The sequence below is a fragment of the Malurus melanocephalus genome, unplaced genomic scaffold (assembly GCF_030028575.1).
Source record: "Malurus melanocephalus ecotype Western Australia unplaced genomic scaffold, MMel_1.1 scaffold_116, whole genome shotgun sequence".
In the NCBI taxonomy this organism is placed as follows: domain Eukaryota; kingdom Metazoa; phylum Chordata; class Aves; order Passeriformes; family Maluridae; genus Malurus; species Malurus melanocephalus.
The window spans coordinates 354,444-376,127 of NW_026623348.1; the positions used below are offsets into that span (position 1 = coordinate 354,444).

At 37.3% G+C, this 21,684-nt stretch overlaps 1 protein-coding gene across 1 annotated transcript; it reads right to left on the reverse strand.

Moving 5' to 3' along the window:
• Nucleotides 1-10,661: 10,661 nt before the first annotated feature.
• LOC130575817 (aromatase) lies at nucleotides 10,662-21,314 on the reverse strand. Its single transcript, XM_057369976.1, has 9 exons — nucleotides 21,134-21,314; nucleotides 20,055-20,205; nucleotides 17,478-17,632; nucleotides 17,038-17,214; nucleotides 16,250-16,364; nucleotides 15,357-15,471; nucleotides 14,559-14,721; nucleotides 13,416-13,657; nucleotides 10,662-11,044 (listed from the first exon to the last, which is right to left on the reverse strand). Exons 1-9 carry the CDS (start codon nucleotides 21,276-21,278, stop codon nucleotides 10,778-10,780), a joined length of 1,530 nt encoding a protein of 509 aa, XP_057225959.1. The 5' UTR covers nucleotides 21,279-21,314; the 3' UTR covers nucleotides 10,662-10,777.
• Between the last annotated feature and the right edge of the window lie 370 nt (nucleotides 21,315-21,684).

Sequence of the window (21,684 nt, forward strand, 5' to 3'; positions counted from 1 at the left end):
CAAAGAGCAGCTTTGTTGAAGAGCAGGAGGAAGGAGAAGTTTGTGAAAACTTGTGAAGAGGCAGGTTTCTTGTGACCAGGCAGTCAGATGGGATTTTTTTTTTTCAGCATCATTTCAAGAGGACTCATGAAAGTTCTTAATTGGATAAAATAACCTTCTTTCTCAATTGCTGCGGTGACACAAAGCGTCTGAGTGCTGGCTGACTCTGAGATCTGTACAACATGACCCATTTAATACCCAGGTTCAAGAGCTGCCGTGTCTGAAATGTGTGAGTGGCAAAAGGGAGAGCTTGGATGAGAGGAGAGAGAGAACACTCCAYGAGATTTGTTAGCACTGCTGAAATCCAGGCACTGTCTGCCTGAGCTGAACAAAGCTGTGTCATATATTATGTCCCAGCTTCAGACCCTCAGATTGCTGTGTCAATGTGTGTTAAACAGGAAAAATTCTAAAAAAACCTGATTTTTGACAATGGAGGTAGGGAAAACAGAGAGCCTCATCTGATGGAGAAAGGCAAGAACGCCCTTAGAAGACATTTTAATAGCAAAAAATAAGCTACTGCTTTGGTTCCATCARTGGACAGCTGAAGGATCAATCTCATTTGGTTAAGATAACATTTCTGCTTTTCTTTTTTACTACTGAAAATCATGGTGAAGCTGCTGAAATCTGAGGATAAACCCATACACTTTCCAAAGCATATTACTAAAACTTTACAGGTCAGACCCTGGGCTGGCTTGTGAGAGGGCCCAGGGACACAGAGAGCTGTGCATGAGCAGGTTATAACTCAACAAAGGCTGCCTTGGAGAAGTCACCAGCCAGAGAGGAGATGGAGATGGTTGTCAGAGTGAAGAGATGAGCAATAGCAGAGCTCCTGGAAGGAGCTGTGTTGTTTTCTGCTCCTGCAGGCACTGTAGCACCCGTGCTGGAGCCTTGCTCAGCCTTTCCAAGCAGCATTTGGCGGTGTAGCAAACGTCTGCACTCTGAGATGATGTTTCTCCACTCTTCCTTCACCCTGTCACTCATCARTCTTCTTATTTTTATAAAACAGACAGAGCTTGAGCTGAAGTTTGCAAAAGGGAAATCATTTTGTGCCTTCAGTGGGCTGTGTGAAACCCCTGTTGTGATTTCCCTTTTTTTTTTTTTCCCAGCCTCGATCTCAAATCTTCCTCTTTCACTCAGACCCCTGTGAGCAGGGTTTGATAATCATGAGGATTTTTTTTTTTGTCATAACCACTAGGAGCAGTGATTTAGGATGAAATTATTGAACTTAACATAGCAGCAATACCACACATTATGCGCCAAAAAAGAAATGCAGATCCATCTAACTTTTCATCCTTACAGACTGAAAAAGGACCCTCCATCTGTTTTCTTGTGCACTGTGCCTGTGGTAAACGCTGCAATTCAATGTTACTTTTTGTCTTTTAAAATGAATGTGCCTTTTTTTTTCTTCAAAATCCATCTCAGCACACAACACAAAGTATGTTCTGCTGGTGGTTAGATTTATGGGTTTGAGTTTGTGTAGCTGTATTTACTACAATCAGTCTTGTTTTCTGCATGGGCTAGTGGAACTCCTGCTGCACAGAAAGAAAAAGAACCCAGACAAATCACCAAACAACCAAAAAACCTGAGCTACAGCACGCAATATTACCACATTTGAGCAATGCAAAATCCGTCTTGTTCTGTATTCTTTCTCTTCCCTCTCACGTATTAGTTACCAAAACATTTTAAACTTCATATAAAAAAAATTTAACTGCTTTGAGTWGTCTGTATCAAAATATCAAAAAGGCACTTTGCTGGTGTGAAGGAGAGTCTATGGGTTGATGTAGTTTTCTGTCATGGATACTGTGAGAAAACATTATTAGAGTTGGCTGAGAACAAAAGGCTTTTTTGTTGTACAAGAGTAAATGTAGCACATCCTTAATAAAGGTACTGACAAAATCTCTYTTGGTTAGAATGGCAGCAGGATAAAGTCTGGTTAGGCTTTCCTATTATCTTTTACCTTTTTTTGAGAATTAAATACAGCCAAGATGTCTTAGATAATTTGCCTTATGTGGGGCAAAAATATCACGTCTTTTAATACATGTTCTCAGACCTTTTGATTTCTTTACCKGTGTTTCTGTGCAAAATTGAATGGGAATGTTTTTTTCCCAAAAAGTGTTTTTATTGAGTGCCCTGACCACTGAAGTCTGATGGGGTTTTCTTTAATAACAACCTGACAAGTATAGCTCTGATGGACAACTCTGTTGCTTATCAGCTGTTTATCTTGTGCACAAGCATCAGTCTAATGAAAGATAATTATTTTCCTGAGTCATTGCCCTAGGCCCAAAGATGATATGGCCCCTTGGCAAAAACTTATTGCTATTAGTATATGACACCTGAAGAATAATTTAAGCCACTTTGCAATGAATGTTTCTGTCTTGTTGTTTGTCTTCAAAAGATATTTAATTCTAAAGATGTATTGGAGGCAACTTGTTCCCTAATTAATTTTAAAAAGTCTTGATGTAGCTTGTCTTGTACATTTAATTTTGAAAGCACAATAGACTTGACTTTACAGTCCAGATTTACTAACTGATATTTTTACTCCTGAGAGATAATTAAATTTCAAATTATTTGGGAAGTGTATTGTCTGAGCATGACTTTTGATGTCTTTATTTCATCCACATGGTGCTCTGTCATCTTCTGAGGGGTAATAGCTGAGTTCAAGTGCTCCTCCAGTTTGTTCTCAATAGGAGCAATTTCTTTTGCTCTACAAGTTCAGTGGTTTAGATCCAGTGATTTCAGTCTTTGTGGTTTGTGGTTTACAAAGGCATTTCCCTCCCTGCTATGATTCCCCCAGAGCTGGGAGGAAGACAAAAAAACTTCTGTCTGGTGAATATGAATAGAAAGTTTTGTGTCCTAACCAGGATTAGGAAAGTCCAATTTATTTCTTGATCTTTTGTTTAATGAGATGTAAGCATGAAATTTGAGTCTTTGTAAGAAAGCTCCATCACATCTAATAAATTAGGAGTGTGAGGTGTTTTTYCTCAGTTGACAGTGCTTTTTATATTGTTAAATGTTTTAGAAAACTGGCAGGATTCAAAACATGTTAAAAATTTTCTTATGTTTCTCTTTTAATTACAYAAAGTGCAAAAAATTTTTGGGATGAGAGCACACGAAAAGAATGCATCATTGTATAATCCTTAATTTTGCATAAAAGGGATTAGCAATTTACGTGTTATTCTTTGATTTCTGGATGTATCTATGYTTGTAGTAGGTGAAACAATCCTTCTTCCTCCATTTCCATAGTAGGTTACCTACAAAAGATGTGATGCATAAAATTTCTTTTAATAACCAGYAGAATCATCATCAGCCAGGGGAGGGCAATTATTTCTCTTCATTAAACTTCTCAGTGCTTATTTTAAAATAATCAGGAGACCATATGCTTCAGTCCTGCACAGTTAATGCATATCCATTTCTGCATCTTCTGTGACACCAACACCCARAATGGTGCTGAAGGGTTAGAAAATTCTCATGGTCATATGGTAATTTTAGAAATGGCTCTCAAGAGGTGTTAATCAAATCTTTAGTTTTCCTAGATGCATGTTTTAACTTTCATGCAAAAAATTAATGCAGATACCTGATTACTGTAGGAACCTGTGAAAATTTGTCCCTGAATTTAAATCTCCAAGAGTTGAAAAGGTTTAAATATGTTTTTTGTATCCACTGGAAATTGATTTGAAGACAATATCAGATGTGTGTGCTTTTTTCCTCCAAGGCAATTCCGAATCTGAACACATTTTGCACGCACAGGACCAGGTTGTGGCACAAAGTGCAACCTTAATGCTTCAGAATTAAAACTGTGAAAAATAATAATGGCAAAGCTCTGCAGATGAGATAAACCATGCAGTAMGTCAGAGGACAGGCTGAAGGAAGACAATTTAGGATTTACGTTGTACTGCTGTTTATTGCTAATCAATTAGAATGACACGGGGTCTTTGCTATTAATTTTAAAATATGTTTAGAATGAAATTTTCCTTGCTTTCAGGAGCAATCATAACACTTACCCTTGTAAATCCCACTGACTTTACGTGACATTTCATTAGACTTGCTCAGAACACYGAAATGAGCCCCTGTAAACCACACATTGTAAGTTCTATAAAGGCTCAATGAATAAATGTCACACTGCAGTTTATTTTTTAACTTTTCAAAYTGTGGACCAATATATAAATATCATTGGATTTGCAAAGGCTCCAGTGCAGTAATATTCAYTGAAGGTTTTTATTCTGATCCAAGTCCAGTGTGGTGTTTTGTTTGAAAGGCTGTGGTGTCACAGAAACACCATGCTAATTAATAATTAATAATTAATCAGCCTCTTCAGAAGCCAAACCTTGAGGTGATGTTTTGGATTGCTKTAATCTCCTGTTGCGTTGTTCATGTTCTGTTCTGCAGAGAACTCCTTGAATTCCCAGAGGAGATTCTGGAATTTAATAATTCAATTATTAAAAAAATCAGTGTGGAARCAGATACATGTTAGCAGGCTTGAACAGAAAATTTAATAAATGTTTTGGAATTTAAGAAGGTCCAATATTATGCTTGAATCTGYGCAAAAGTTTATGATCCATAACTTGACAACTTTAAAGCACATGGCAAAATTGGGTTTTCAGTAATTTTTAAATTTGGACAYTATTCCTGCATGCCAATACTGCACACTGCATCATTGCTCCGTGCTTCCAGTTTCAGGAAACTGGAAATTCAGGAAATTTCAGGACTTTGTGTGCTGGTATGATGGTGGGTTTGAGGTTTTTTTTTACAAACACCTGTATTTGGATTCTCTGGTTGGCAGTTTTAGAAAATTTCAGAGCCCTGGCCATCTGAAGCTCGACTTAATTGATACTCATAGCATGCTTTGAGATCCTTAGGTGAAGTAATATAATGGATTGATAATATTTATGTAGAATGAATTTATCTTCTTTGCACTATCTTCCATGTAAAAWGGAAGACAAGATCAGTGAATGCAGTTTCCTCTGTATTTATACATCTGAGCTGGTGATATTCCATTTGAAAATATTTCACATCAAACAGACAAAGATCCATTTGCAGCTGCTTTAGTATTCATTCAGTAGCCAGATCGAATTCTTTTGCAAAATTTAATTATGTGCTTTCTGAAATGGCAGTAAGTGTCAATTTTCCTAATGCAGTTAGCACCATACTTAATACTATAATAATACTGATTTATACTCTTCTCATGTCTCTCTTGAACTATTGTTTAACACTGAAAAATATCTTCCAACATTTGCTGGACTTTAAAAAGGATGAATATAAATAAAAATATACATATAGGTGTTAGAAGGTGCCGTTTCTGAATATCACAATTTGATCTATAATATTTGCCAAGAATCTTTCAGTGGCTGCTAAATGGAGAATGAAATTCAACTCCATCTACATATCATTACAAAGTAASGGTGAGTTTATAAAGCATTGAGTGAAATGTTAATCAGCCCTTCTAAAATTAAAGAGGGATTAAAGGATTGAAATCCAATGGGAGGTATTTCAGCTCCAATCAGGTAATTTAATGGAGTTGTGCACATTGTGCCAAACACATCCTATCATGAACTGACTTGATTTTGACCAGCAATTATTTAAAGAATAAAGAGTTGTTATGAAGATCTGCTCAGTTCTTGSACTGATGAATTTGTACCTTCTRTAGAATTGTGGKGAGGCTGCATGAGGTGTTGGGACCRTTTTATTCATAAATATCTTACTTTAAAGGCTGTAATGTTTCCCTAGTGACTGCTGTTCTGCTATGGACAATGGAATAATGCCATAGAGACATGAAATTAAATTAAGCCAGCAACAAGGAAAWACTCTATTAAAATATTGTATTAAGAGAGAGTGTGTTAGCATCAATACATCAAATCGGTAGGTGAATTATACTTAAAATACCAGCAAAGCCCTACAGTTTCTCAGAASTCATTTTGAGCCCTCCCAAGCCAGGTTCTGCTGATCTTGATGCCAAATGATGCATAAAGATCCCACTCGACTAAACTGGGAAAACGCTTTTAGCAAAAGGTGTTACCAGAAAATGTTCTGCGCCAGTACTGATTGAAATAATAAATAAATGGAATAATAAATAAATGGAACAATAAATAAATGGAATAATAAACAAGTGGAGCAATTTGTTGCCAATAAATTCTGGCCAGGGGCAGGTTTTCTGTCCATCTCCACACTTTGGATAACTCCTGAAGCAGTGTTTAATAGCCARGACCAGGATGCTGTTGGCTTCCAGCTCTGCTCCATCAACAGGGACCTGGCCAAASCCGAGTTGTGCTTGTGGCAGGGGAAATTCGCCATCTGCTGGACCTGCCGGAGGTTTCTGCACAGAAATAAAGTCACCTGCAGCTGGAGAGGCGGTAGCAAAACCGTGGAGAGCACCACATCCTCGGTTTGTGAAGGCAGAGGGGTTTTCTGTGGCTCCTTTCGGTGCTTTGGAGCGTTTGAAGGGAATGAGGTCTGCAGGACKATGGATTTGGGGAATCCAGTGCGTGCCTGTGCTGTAAAATTAGAGATCTGTGCTTGAAAAAGGTGCAATTGTAGCAGCATGCAAACCCTGCGCTTTTATAAATAGGTATCATAAATTTTAAGGCTTGCAGCAATGGTAGGTAGGGCTCAACACAGCATCAGCAGTCAACAACTCAACACCCTTAACCTCTGCAGTCCTGGGAACTGCCTGCTAAAATAGTACATTGTGAGCAAATTCCAGKTTTAATTTGCAGAAGAATTTATTTCAAGCAGATTTGGCCCAAATTCTGAGCTGTTTTCCTCTATGAAATATATTCATTTTTGCTGGAAACTGTCAAGTGGAATTTTCTTTTGAGGTTAGAGTTYATTTTAATGGAATATTTGCTGGAGCTATAATATTGGATTATATTGGAGAATTCAGAAAGTGAACCATCATTGAAATGAAAATTGCTTATTAGTGGTTAAAATTAATAATAAAGTTTATAAAATTTTAGGATAAATATTTTTATTGGGAGTATCTCAAGATCAGGTTCACTGTCTCAAAAATCTATTTGCACTATGTTAAAGAGTTCTTGTAATTTTTTTAGATTTTTTTTTTAGTATACTATTTGCTACCTTCCATTTCTGTGTCACTTAGCCAGGTGTAAGGGTTATCAGTCTGAAAGCTTTTATTAGACAGTGAAATAAATTAGGCATTGGATACAAATTGAATTTCCCATACCATCTTGCTATGAGTAGAGATGAAATTTGCTCTGAACTGTATAATCAGTTTAATTATTTCCTTTGTTTCGTTTTCTTTATTACTTTAGATACTTTTCTCACCAAGAGCTCAGTCCTTGGTTTGTATTATCAAGCCAATCTTTTTGGTTGTATTCACAAATCCCTGTTATCTTAAGACTCACCAAAACCTAGCTGTTTTCCCCTTTTTTTTGAAACTTTATAAAGTGCATTCCTAGGCAAGTAGTTTCATGTGAACTTAAATTATTTTAATTATGCTTTCTTAATATTATGAAAAATACTTTGGCAATAATACATCCTCTAAAATCAGTGGGAATTTTGATTTTAGGATTTGTATATATTACTTTAATAATCAGTTTATGCATGCAGACACACTCATGCACTTCAATACCATTTTGTGATTCTCAGTCTGGGAAAACACGMTCAAACACGACTTGAAACTCTTTCTCATACAACTTTTATTTGATGTTTATTTTATTTTCTGACAACATCCACATCCATGTCCTGGGGCAGCCCATAATCACAGTGATGTATAAAACAAAGTCAAGTTTGTTCKGTGTCGAAGCACTGAGCGTTGATGGAGCAGTCACCTGATGGCAGCGGGCTCGATGTGGCTCAAAAATMATTTCAATTTTTACAGTACCTGGCAGTAAAATGTAGATTAAACCCAGAGCTCGGTCCCCTGCAGTGGCACATGTACAGTGGAAAGGCTGAAACTTTTCATATCCACAGGGCAGTGTGAAATGCTGCTTCCCCAGGCACAGCTCTGAGATTATGGGATGGGGAAAGGGACCTGACAGTGCAAGAATTCATGCAAATAGACCATAATAAATTCAGGGAGAATGRGACTCAGATGAGCTGAGGGCTCAGGTTAAATACAGCCTTGCTGTCCAAATGTGGACAAAATTAAAAACTGCAGAAACCAGTGGACCAGAAACGCTACGTTCAAAACATATCAGAAAGAAGGTACTTAGAACACAATGGGAAATAATTCTGTTGCCTTGCTGACAAAAAGTAAAAAAATGATACTGCTTTATTTTGTCCATAGAATAATTATGGTAATCATGTTCCTGAAGTTCCAGCYTACAACTTCAACAATATGTAATACATTCAAGAAATCAGAGCAGCATGCATTTTTTGTCTATTTGATTTCATGTAATTATTTCAAAATTTTAATCATAATTTATTAATTTCAAGCTTGTGAAAAATTTTAGTTGGAGGAGGCTTATAAGAAAATTAGAGAGTAAATTATTATTACAAAATTGGTTTTGTGTGTGAARTAAGCAAAGATATGTATCCTGTGTGTAGTTTATTTGCAAGAAAAAGACCCTTCAGTGGATTTCTTTTCAGAGTTCTTATACAAATAAGAAATGCTTGCCCACTGAAGTACCCTGAMGTGTTTTATGATRTAGAAYGAGTRAAAATGGGTTTTAAACRTGGTTGGGTTTTTYRTTGTTYTTTTCTTCTCACAACTGCTCTAACAATTTCCTAGTTTGAAGGGCACAAAGAATAGAGAAACAGAAGTTACATTAGATATCGTGAAGATTCATACCACTGTGTCATTGCRTTACTTAAAAAATAGGAGATCTAGAAACATAGAATACTTCCGTTTGGAAAAGACCATTGAGTGTGACCATAAAATCCCATTTCTGTACCCAATTTCATCTGTGTGTACAGGTAGTGCAGGATTGCACTTCATTATTGTAATTTTTGGTATAATGCAAATGTTATGGAGAAAGTTTTAAAAGCAACTTAGCTACAATAAATTCTCCTGCTTTCAAGTTTGATTTRTTTTTTTAATTASTGTAGAAAATTCATATGCTGTTTTGAGAATTACCCTAAATATGCAGCTTCTCTGTCACAATTCCCAGCCTTATTCAATACCTGTGGGTGAGACCCGKGATTATTTTTTGGGCTTCTGCAGTTCTTTTGTGCTACTGGATAGATCTTTCTCTGCTGGATTTGTGCCTGGGATCACTGATCTGAAGGAATAGATTAATTAATTAATTTAAATGATATTTTCAAAGTAAAGACACAGATTTTTTCTTACTTTTTCTCTCCCCCCACCTCCCCCTCCCCACTTCTATTATGGTTTAAATTACTTGGAAGGAAAAGGTTAACATGAAGCCTATTGTACATTGGTTGGTTGTCTTTCTCAAGATGCTTTAACTGGAAACTCCCTTTCTTTGTGTTACACAGTAGGAAAACTCGAGATTAATGAAAATGGAAAATGTCAAGGAATGTCGTCATTAAGCCAGGCAGATCTTTTTCTTCTTGACCAAACTAACAACTCCTCATTAGTCGAGCAGAGCTACCAATGTTCAGATTGTATGGATTTCAAGATGGGTCAATTCTGAACAGAAATGTTGGGTAATTGCCACTTTTTCCTGTTAAGGATCAAGTATAAACCTCAGCTTGGTTTATGGTTAAAATAAAAACCYGTGTATGCAGAACACCTTGAAAAACATTTTCGAGAAATCTGCTTGTTACTTCAGAACTTTTCTCCTTTATTGCTATAAATCTTTGAGCATTTACCCAACAAAATTTGCCTCTTGGGACAGGGTTTCTCAAGCTACAGAACCTTTCTACATCAGTGGGCAAGGAGCAAAGTGCTTGAGRGCTCTTGCAGGAGAAGCAACACGAGTTATTGGGATAACCAGGGAGGGACACTTGTGCTGTGGGAACACAGCAACAGCTCCAAATCTGACTCTCTGAAGCAGAATTGAGCAATTAAAACCAGGTCAAAAAAGAGATTTGGCATATCTCAGGCAGCTTAGAGGGAATTTGACTCTCCTCACCAAACTGAGGTGAGRTGGGGAATTTCTGCAGTAAATCAGCTGAGGAGGTGGGGCTGCGTGCCCCCCACCCGTGTAATACTGATTATTAATATTTCATCTTCATTACCTCATTTACTGAGATGTTTACAGATCCCCTGCAGCAGGACACTGGGTTTTACAAACAGAGAACTGCCATTATTACCCAGTACTCTGAAAATTCCTGTTATTGGTAGAATCTATGTGACACTGTAAATCTTTGGTATCTGTTTCACAGGGCAGCAGAACATGGTAAAGAAAAATGTTTGAATGCCTTCTTTTTCAAACATTTCTTTACAGMTTTTAGATGTCTTCAATATTTTAAATTGTTTCTTAGTCTGGAAATGACCTAATATTATTTATTCAGCTGTTTTCAAAAACAGTCAATTAGAGCTTTTGCAGTAGTCAAGTACTGCTTCGGGGAAGTGGAGGAGAAGGGACTTGTGCAGTCCCTGAATTAAACATGCATCAGGAATGTTCTTTTTATGCACTGGCAGTGTTTGAAAGGGATGGCATAACTTTGTCTGAACTCCATGGTTCTAAAAAGCAATCAGTATTTGTGTGGCATGGCATCACCCATAACAGGGAGATTTTGTACTTTTAGTCTTTCTGGCTGTGGCCTGTGGTTCTGCTGTTCAGACAGAACAAATTAGGGGCAACAAAACGTTTTACTTTGCATGTTAAACTAGGAATGCTGAGCATTTCTTAGCAGCTGAGAAAGCCCTGTAAGTTTAGTGCTGCTCTGTTCCATCGCCCTGGTCCTCGCTGGTGTTTCTTCGGGGTGTAAAAACCATCTCCAGCAGCGGCTGCCTCTCGATGGGGTGCATGGATAAGTCATTGTTTTTCTGGATGTTGTTCAGGCCCCTTCCTTTCATTGTCTGTACTCTGCACCTCCTCAGGAGAGTCACTAGGATGGCCTTCATCATCACCATGGCAATAAACTTCCCTACACAGCTCCGGGGGCCGAATCCAAAGGGCTGGAAATAGCGCGAAGGAACCTGCAGAGAAAATTAGGAATTAATTAAACYAGGAGTTAACTCTGAGATGGATTGYTCTCCATARAAGTAGTGAAAATTATGATGGAAATTGGTGGTAGATATATTCTGAAAAGCTTGTGGAGACTTTTAGGAGCAATGACTCGTTTCACACTGGAAATGCCACCCAAGCCAGGCCCAGCTGCAGACACTGCAGGAGCATGAGCAGCTCTTTGGAGTGCTGAGGTGGCAGGGATTGTACAGTGCAGCAGTTAAATTTGTTCATCTATTTGTCTGTTTGTCCTGGGAACTACAAGGACATTACCACAAGCTGTGAAATGGAGTGAAGCTTCTGCTCTTCAAATGCATTAAAGTTCGTTAAAAAGTTTTCCAGCAAATATTCATTATAAAGCTCATAAATATCTGAAATACAGGCTGATGCCTTGGCTAAGGATAACCACAAAGCCAAACACCAACTACATTTGTAATAGTAAAGCTAAAGTTCCTGGGAACTAGTTTGTCATAAAATCAAATACAAAAATTTTTATTTGATATCCAATACAGAGATAACACTTACAAAATTCTTTTCTTCTGTCCTGTCAGCTGAAATACAAAATGCAGGATTCCCAAAACTATTAAAGATTGTAGAGTCAKTTTCTGCTACTTGTATTGGCATTGAAGAGATCCGTTAAAAAGAAATTCTGGTAATAAATATTTTTCTTCATCTTTGGAATTTCCTTTTAGAAAAGTAAGATATTGAGTATGTTCTGATTTCCTTTTTAGCAAGAATAGAGTAGAAAAGGTTGCTTTATATCAAATCATCTGGAAAAATGTGTCCCTTTTTTATTTTCAGAGCGACAGAACTGTCTCCTTGTTATTATTATTTTTTTTGAAATAAACTGAGCTACACTTTTTGAAAAATKCTATGTAAATACAAGTGTTTATAACAGAGAGCAAGTACAGCAGCTGGCAGCACAGCCTGGGAAAATGGAAAAAATGTTTAGATTCTAACAATGGCATCTTAGCATACATAATGCTGTGGATTGCTATTCTTTTAGAGAACTGGATGAAAATTGTGCCTGCCAGAATAATTATGTGGCAAAAAGAATGCATCAAGTCAGATAGAAAACGTGTGGTTAAATATTTGGTCAAGGGGAAATATTTTTAGTAGCAAAATGTACTTGTAAATTAAGCAAGATATCAATTTTTGATAGAAACACTTGGAATGTAAATGATGGGTRGCAAAATGGAATCTATTCACAGTGAATTCTAATTTTGATAAACTTAATCACTCTTTTCTTGAATTTTCTACAAAGACTGTTTTTTGAGCAGTTGTTTTTGCTGCTTTGTGCAGAGTTTGCTCTGGTTAACCAAACAGCAGTTCAGAAATGTTAACCAGATTGATTCATGCTCATTTTTGTGTGTGCCACATGTGGTACGCTTTGCTTTTTTTATTAGAAACAGGTAAACCTTACAGGTGTTTTTCTGGCTTGAACACTCCTATCTYTTGTTTCTTTGTTTTCTTTGCTCTTTCTTCAGGTGTTTTTAGTAGTGAGTCCATTTTTGGTGTATCAAAGTAGGCTGTTTATTTCTGTACAGTTTTGATCTCTCCATATTATTATTGCTGAACAAACACAGTTTCACAAAACCAATTGTTTCATCAGTAATTAGAAGAGAAGAGGTCTAAGCAAGTAATCTGAAGGATGATTTGAATAGCAGGGGATTGYACTTAGGAAAAAAGTTCACATGTTGCTTTTGATTCCAGTTCTGGTAGTTAGAATATAACTTTAATTGAAATTCAGTGCTGAATGGGGACTGAATTACTGAATACCTGCAGAATTAAGTTAGTTAAAATTTTCATTATGGCCTATAAAATATTTTAATTTAGTAATAATAATTATTAAAAGAAAAGAAAARTAATAACATGGGTATTAGATCTTCAGTCTCTTGGAAGTTAGTGCACTCCTTCACCTCTCCAGAGAATCCTCAGGTAACCTCAGCTCTTATTTTGTGTTGTAACAAAATTATTATGTATTGGCTGCTAACATGGCTCTGGCCCCTAAAGCCTCTTTATTTTGTTCAGTGTCTGGGKATATAATAACAACCACATGTGTCTGACAAATTTAATCAGAGATTTTTAATCAAAATTACTATGTCTGGAAAAACTGTTGTTTTCTATATTACAATTATTTTTTACTTAAAAGGCAGTTTGACAGGAAAATATCTGCCTGGCTCTAATAATAATAATAATAAGAGTAATAAGCAGGTTGTGTAGCTAACTCGTCACTTTTACAGAGGGGAATGGCCTTATGGTCACAAAGGTCTTGAGCAAAGTAAGARACACTAACAATAAACAATATCCAAATTTCCATAAGAAATAAGACAGAAAACTTACATTTTTCTCAAAATTTTCCAGAGAAAACTCGTTTGGCTTTGGGAAGAACTCGAGCTTGTGCATGCGTCCGATATTGAGGATGATGTTTGTCCCCTTTTTCACGGGGTACCCATCAATGACATCGTCCTGCAGAGCTTTCCTCATGATCAGGTCCACCACTGGCTGGTACCTCATGCTCTCATAAATAAAATTCTCCACGATTTTTAAGTTTGGCATGTCATCACTTTGTATGTCTCTGTCACCTGGTGGAATGAGGCAAAAGGGAAGAGGTTGGKGGGTTGGGAATTTAACAGCTTCCTTGTGCAAATATCAAAATGTTTCTGGAAGATAATTCCTAAAATTAATCTCCTTAAGGAAAACACAATGTTCGACTGCCTTGGAGGGTAAGGCTTCAGAAAGAGAGAGGGAAAATTGTCCTCTTATGAGAATAATAAAACAAGGATTGTTAAAAGTATCTCAGGAAAAAAGTGAAAGGCTTGTGATACATTTTCCAGTGTTWAACAGACCAGAAGTAAATCTTAAATAAGAGTGGGTGAAATTAGTTTCTATATTGGTTCTGTGTCAGGCTTTGAATGAAGTCTAGGGAAGGGGAAGAATACAAATTTGGAAGATCTTGATTGTGTTTTGAATAGTTAGTAATTAGTACTTAGAGGAGGCCAATTTGAGATCAAAATGGATGACATCAGAATATAATTTTAATTTTATCTAGACTTTCCCCTCTGTAGTCATAGTGAAACTTAGAGAAGTTCTGCATTTTATGACAGAGAAATATTGGTGATTAGGAGTATTTGAAATGAGTGCCCCCTTTTGCTAATTCAAGGTAAATGGAAAATAATTTCAATGAGACTTGAGGTGAACRCTGATTTGCACTGTGGTTGCACTGYGTTGAGGAGAGAATATAGCACATKCTTTCTAATAGATTATMAATTCTSATTATTCCCATTTTATTTTACAAATTGTTCATAATTTTTTCATTTGCTCTTGAATATATTTTTTTACATATAAAAGTAGTTAATATGTTTTACAGCAAACACTTCTGTTAGAAAAAACACTTCAGATTTTCAGGTTTAGAAAAATGAAATTAGATTACTGCTGAAGCAAAAATTCTATTCCCACATCACTGACTTTGCAGCTCCTGCTTACCCACAACAGTTTCAATTTCTCTCATCATCTCCTCTTCCACTGTGGGGTGCTCTGCAATCAGGATTAGCATGAAGAAGAGAGTCACAGACAGAGTATCAGGAGCAGCAATCATCATCTCCAGCACACACTGGTTCACATTCTCAGCAGTCAGATCCCCTCTGTTCTGAAAAAAAAAAAAAAAAAAAAAAAAAAAAAAAAAAAAAAAAAAAAAAAAAAAAAAAAAAACAGGAAATTTTTGAGAAAATATTGATTGCTGACTTCCGATGCCAACAAAAGTCCTATAGACATAAATATGCTAAATAAAGTTTCTTTTTTGTCCTTCAGAGAAAAAACAGAAAGCTCATGGTTTGGTAGGTGTGTATTGTCATACAGAAAAGCAGGAAYGTGTGTTCTGAACTCAGATTCTCATGAATTTATTGCATTTCCTCACAGAGTTTGTGAACTGTGAGAGATTATAAAAGATAGGAATTATACAGAGTTTGAAACCTTTGCAAACAAAAGTCAATGAGTTAAATAAAACACAGGGGTTAGGGAAAGACAGAAGGACTCTCAGGGATAGGTGCAAGAGTTTAGAGATGTTGTTTAAGCCATGAAATAAACGTGACAAACACCTGAACCTGAAATACARATATTGTTATTTGAATCACTGTCAGGGACTCCACAGCACCAACTTACTCAGCATCCCTTTATGATGATGTGACTTTTAGAGAGGCATATGAGGTTTAAATTGCAAAGCCTGTGTTCAGGAAAATGTCAGAAAAATCAAAATTGGCCATATTTGGAGTACATTCCCAATACCTGTGCAAAAATCAACTGGGATGCAAAGTCCATGTGTTCATCCAACTTTTCAACGGTGGAAAGCTTTTGTCGTTTCTGTTCTATTAAGATTTCCATCGCTCCTTTAAGATCCTTGCTGAAAACAGATGAAATCCAACATATTGATAAAAATCTGCAATATATTGGTGTGACTAAAAATACAGAGATATTACCAAGAAAAGAAGCTAAGAATGGCAGAAATTAGGTACTCATGTGAATGCCTGTATGATTCTCAACAAAATCAGTAATTCTAAGGCAAGATGTATTTTCATATTATTCTTAAATWATTTCTTGTCAGTCTGGAATGAAATCTAATTCTCTTTTTATAGAATAGACTGAAAAGGAAAAAATGGTGTCTATATATATATTATTAAAGAATAGAGGTTTTATTACCATTTCCAAAGAATTTGTTTATTTCCTTGTAGGAAATAAACTCAAGGGTAAACTCTTCTGAGGCTGTGCCCTGAATGGAGAAGGTTTTCCTCGTTTTGATGAGCTGTAACCTGCTCTGCCTGTCCTCATCTAGACAGCAAATATCACTGCATGGCTTTTCCTCGTCAGAAGTGAACCAGTGATCTCAATTTAGTTTCACATTTGAGTGTGCATGAACTGATATTTTGGGGAATAAACTGGGACTGGGTAGACAAAGCTTTAAACTGTCCCGGTAGATCAGCTCCTTGTAGCATCAGTGYCAAATTTTGTTCTGTCAGTGCCAAATTCTTGTTCTGTCTGAGCTCTGGGGACAGAGGACTTCAGCAGCCACCTTGGCAAGGGTCWCAGTTCAGTTTCTAAGAGGCAGAGGGAGCCACCAAGGAAAATACTTCATGGACAGAAAGAATCGAACACAAACACTTTGTAGAACTGCTGATACTCACACTGCGTCTTCGTATTTCTTGCAGAACCAAGAAATCTTAAARAATATGTCAGGCTTTAATAAAAGTGCTTGCCAGGCATCAAAGTAGTTTTGAATCTTGAGCACAATGGCATTTTCTGAAAAYGAATGTTAACAAAAACAAAGTCAATTGTCGAGTAACAAAAACCCTTCAGAAAAAATAATAATAAGGTTCTGTTTCCTACTCCATTGAGTTAATGRGAATTTGAAAAGCAACTGGTGGGTAAAATTTTGCTGTTAGGTAACACACTGCAAAAGATATAGATCTGTGTAGAAACTCTTGGTAAATTGCTACAAGGACATGGAGGTGTGTCCGCCAGAACCAAGGATCTCCCACAGGAGAGCAGAGGCAGAACTATTGCAGAACATTGAAATGGAGCAATTTAGACATCCTCATAATATTATTTCTGTCATAGGCTTTGAGGCTGAAGAAATCACAGAAAACATAAATTTTTAGGTGGACTTTTCAGGGCAGACAGTTTGGTGGAGAGATTTCAGATTCTTGCATGAACATAATATAATATTGGTATTGAACCAAATTGGTGCATAAAGAATCTTCCTAAATGGTACTATTCATTAGGGTGGGTGACAGGCTAATGCATACTTCTGGTCATAGAAAACTCTCCTGTAATTAACATGATAACTAATCGATTTCAATTAATCATGTGATGGTACAAGAATCTGTTCTTGAGGCAAAGTTGCTGAGGGATACCAATGAATTTTGCTCGGATATGCACTCATCCTAAGGCATAGAAAGGAAGCTGTCAGTACCATCCAGAGGCACCCCAAGGAACAGCTTGTTGGAGGTGTCCAGCATGATCCGTCTCATGAGGTTGAGCACGTTGATGTTCCCCAGCTCCGTGGTCACCTCCTGCAGCCTGTCCAGGTGCTCGATGGTCGACTCCACACAAATGGTGATCATCCGCACCAGCCCGGGGCCTGACAGAGCTGAAACACCGGGCAAAACCACCAAAAGGCTCATTAATGTCCTTAATTGTTGTACTAATTTGTAATTTCTCAGTTGGTGAGAACGGCATCAATAAAATGGCAAAGGTTATTGTGTCAGCGAGCGGTGTAAAACCATTGTGGAACTGAGGTGGTTTGTCATCCTTTGAAAGGGAAATAGGAGGATTTTGGACAAACCAGCAGCATTTCAGCAAAGATGGGCTGTGTGCTGCAGGGATGGAGGGTGTCAGTGCATGCTGAGTTACCTTTGGTGAAAAAGGGCCGGATTTCTTTCCAGTGGGCGGGGTTGTTGTTGAATATGATGCCGTTCTCGTACATGCCAATGCACTGCAATCCCAGTTTGCTCCCAAACCGAGACACGTAATGCCAGTGCTTCATCACGTGGAACACGCTGGAGGATCTGGGAAAGGAAGGAGGGAAAAGTCTGGAATAAAAAACCCTGTTCATTGATTGAATACAGCATTTGTATTCTGACATTTTACAGTTGCTCCCAAGTGCTGACTTGCATTCTTAATTTAGCAGGAAGTACAGTGCTTAACACAAAATGTTGTTCTTTTTGCATAATTAAAAATCTTGATGATCAATGCCTTCAGAATTTATATTAGAGCAAAAATGTATTCTGTTCAGATTCAGACTATTTTTCAATTAAAATGTGAATAGTTAATGGAGGATTTTAAACTGAATAGTGTGTCTGTGTAGAAATATTAATGATATAATCAGGCAGTACGCAATGACAAATATTTCAGAGGATGAGGTAAAATATTTGATGTGTACAAAATCACAGATTTACTTGTGTATAGTCAATAGTTTGTACACTTCTGTAGCCCTTTGGCCATTTCCAGGCACATACTGAAGCATTAATATACATTCATCCCTCAAATATGCATCATCATAATATGGTATGTGTGGAAAAATAATAAATATCCTTAAATTGACATGTAAGGGAAATTCATTATATGAATCATTCTGTTTACAGTCAACAAGRCACTGTTTAATTTGCAGGTGCTGGCAGCCAGCATTCTTGCTTTAAGATATCATTTCCTTTAGAGGGAGCCAGCATTTCAGAAATGTGGCTGTGATGAAAACCTGATCAGAGTGCAACCAAAAGAAAGAAAATCAGAACAAAGATTTGAAATGAAATAATATGCTTCTTTCTTTACCATGTATAGTCTATGGGCCAAATCTCAGACTTCTTACATGGGTTWAGTTAATTTTTTCAGTCAGGTAATGGAAATGTGACTTTCTCTATTGACTGCAAATGTGCTGGGGTTTATCATTTTGCATGACCCAGAGGTAAAGTTAACTCTAAACTTCTTTTTTTTTTCCATGTCAGAGCACACCATCTGTATTTCCCTGGACATGAAAAGGTACTGGTGAATTCTGGCAGCTGTCTCCAGAAAGGAAAAGGTGCAGAAGGCTCGTTTTCCTCGTTCCCGTCCCATGTCCCTCTRTGCAGAAGACACTTGGTGATATTTTAGGGAAGGGCTTTGTCAAGTGACCTTGTATGAGCARGTTTTCCTTATGGAACTGTTTAGTGAAGTCCTCCAAAAACATCAGCTGTTGTAACCAAGAGTGCCAGACCTCMTCTCTGCACATCAGCACCTCAGTGTTAGATTTGATGCTGAAAGTTCAGGTGACATCGGTTAAAAAAGGTGACATTAGTTTTCTTTTACAGGAGCCAGGTCATGTGTAGTTTTGTAATGAATTTAGCAGCCACTGAAAACTTTATTCTACATTCTTTCTTTAAAAAGAAGTGAAATTCTTGTTTTCTATGTACAATGATGCAATAGTTTGTTTCTGGTTTGTTTCTGATGAGTTGGTGGCACAGACAGGGAAAGACATCAGTAAGAGTTTGTAGTATTTTCAAACATTCATATCTCCACCAGAGCATTTTACTGCATTAGTTGATATTTGCAGCACCTATGTGGGATAGGAATGTAAACAGATTCTCTGTCATGGTTACCTCTTTCTACAGAGGTTAAAATAGAGATGAAGCTSACCCACATCACATGGCAAATTCTGTTATAATTCTCTGTGCTGCACTGTCTTTCAAAAGCTTTTACATAATGAAAGTATGATTGGATTGACATCGTTACTAAGATGGTTCTGATTCTTTATCAATTACACATGGTAAACATTTTACTACTTTTTTTTTTTTTTTTTTTTTTTTTTTTTTTTTTTTTTTTTTTTTTTTTTTTTTTTTTTTTTTTTTCCTGCCTGGAATGACTTATAATAATCCAATGTAAGAAGAAAGCAACCACCCACTGGAGCTAATAAATGATAGACTGTGGTTTAGCATTATGTTTAATACTGTGTATAATTGAGGCTCATGAATAATCCCATTAATTGGAGTGGAATTACTCATAAAACTATAATGCTGTATTTGCTTAAGTAAATTGCAGAATTGGAGTAATAACCTTCAAGCATTTACTTCCATCTAGGGCAAAACTTAGAACACAGAAATTTAAGATTTGATTTAATCCCACATTGCAATYAGTCTAGATTCCTGAAGCGAATGCAATCCTAATATTAAATGCAATAGTAAAATAGATGGTAAATTATTTGTAGGAGTGAACCACAGTGCTTTCCTTTCCACACAAAAATACTAAGAGAATTCATCAAAACTTAAACAGCAGAGTTTTTAAACAAAGATTACAAAGATTAAACAAGATTAGAAAAAGGTCTGTGAACAGCAGGAGGTAAAAGGTTTTCATTAGGACAATGTTTGAAAACAATAACTTCAGTTCTACTTTAGAAAAAAGGAGCAAAGAGATTGTAAAGGTGTGTTTTTAAGTTATTAAGCATAGAAAATAAGGATTTACTTGCTAATTATAAATGTCTCTTCACCGCTGATCCAAACTCTCACAAATTCTCCGTATGTTTTGTTGTAGTAGTTGCAGGCATTCCCTACTCCCATCCAGAGGAATCTCCCGTGGGAAAGGAGGGGACCGATTCCCATACAGTATCCTGGCCCTAAGAAACAGGGGAACAGAGGTTTGGTCTCAGCAGGGCTCACGGACAAGAAAACACCTCTGAGCACTTTGGGAGGCTTTGGGCACCACAGTCACGGTCACAACGGGGCACTTCACACAAATCCTGCTCTGAAACTCTCTCAGAAGCTGCCTCTGTGGTGGTGAAGTCTCACTCAGTGTCTGAGGGAGCCTGGAGAGCTCTCAGTGGTACCAGAAGCGACATTCATTGCTTCTYTGTACAGTTTCCAACCACTGCTCACATTTGGGAAGACAATGGCTACATCCTGGAAGGAAAAAATCATCTTTTTGGCAATTTCTCAGAATTAATTCAGCTGTCACTGTGCTGGTTTAGGCTATTCCTGTCTGACACCTGTGAGAGTGTGTGCTGCTCTCCTTCACTGCATTGCACCTGGTGAAAAATAATCTGATCCAGCAATGTCTAAATGAGACCCCAGAGTAGTACAGAAGGGAAAGGGAATTTGTTGTTCTGCTCTGGAGGGTCTTCAGCGCTAAACATGGAGAAAGAGATTCATTACCTGCTAAAATCTGAATAGCTTCCTAAGTAATTGTTTAAAGTAAAAGCAATTTAGAAAGATTTAAACTTTAAAACATGTTTAAAGTTGCAAATGCACATGAAAATGCGAACATCTAGAGTTTGCAAAATAGTGTTGTATCTTCCTAGCATACACATAATAAAGCTGAAAATTGAATGCCATATACATATATGGCCAAGGCATGATTACTGAGGTAGAATAAGCCTGATTTCATTTATCAGGATTTTAAAAAAATCTGTATTATTTAAACAGCTTCATAATACATTTTCTTGTCATAAAATCATCGCTCAGCATTACTTTCRTACTTAAATTTGAGGAAAAAACAGCAATTACTCTGACAGCTTTGACGTGGCACTGTAGCTAAACTGAATTTACCTGGTATGGATGAAGTTTCTTCATGATTCCATATCAGAAAGAGAAAGCACATGAGGATGAGGATGGGCACTGTGGCCACAGGCATCGTGTCTGGGACCAGGCTGCTGATGTTGTAGTGCATTGGGTTCAGGGTTTCCAGCACCATCTTCCCCGAGAGATTCTGCTTTGCTTCAGAGACAGAGAAAGGGGGACAGAGGCAGAGGTTGTCACAGCTCAGATGTTTCCAGCTTTGCTCAGAACCTCTCACCCGTTTTTATCTCCTACAAAAGAGCAAAGCAGCCCCTTTATAGGGAGAGTGGCTGCTGCAGTGCCTGCCTGGCTTCACCACACGTCAGAGGAGACATGAAGCAGACATTCCTTTTGCTTGGGATAACACAGGCTGTCTGACCTTGATGTTGAGGCATAGTTTTGGATACTTTGGCTGACAGACATTTTATCTCTGATATCGAGGTTTACTCCTTGCAGTTCTCTAACCAAAACACAAGAAATTAAACTTTCAGCACATGTGGAAGCGTTGATGGGTTCACTTGCCAGCTTTTGTCTCTTTTGCT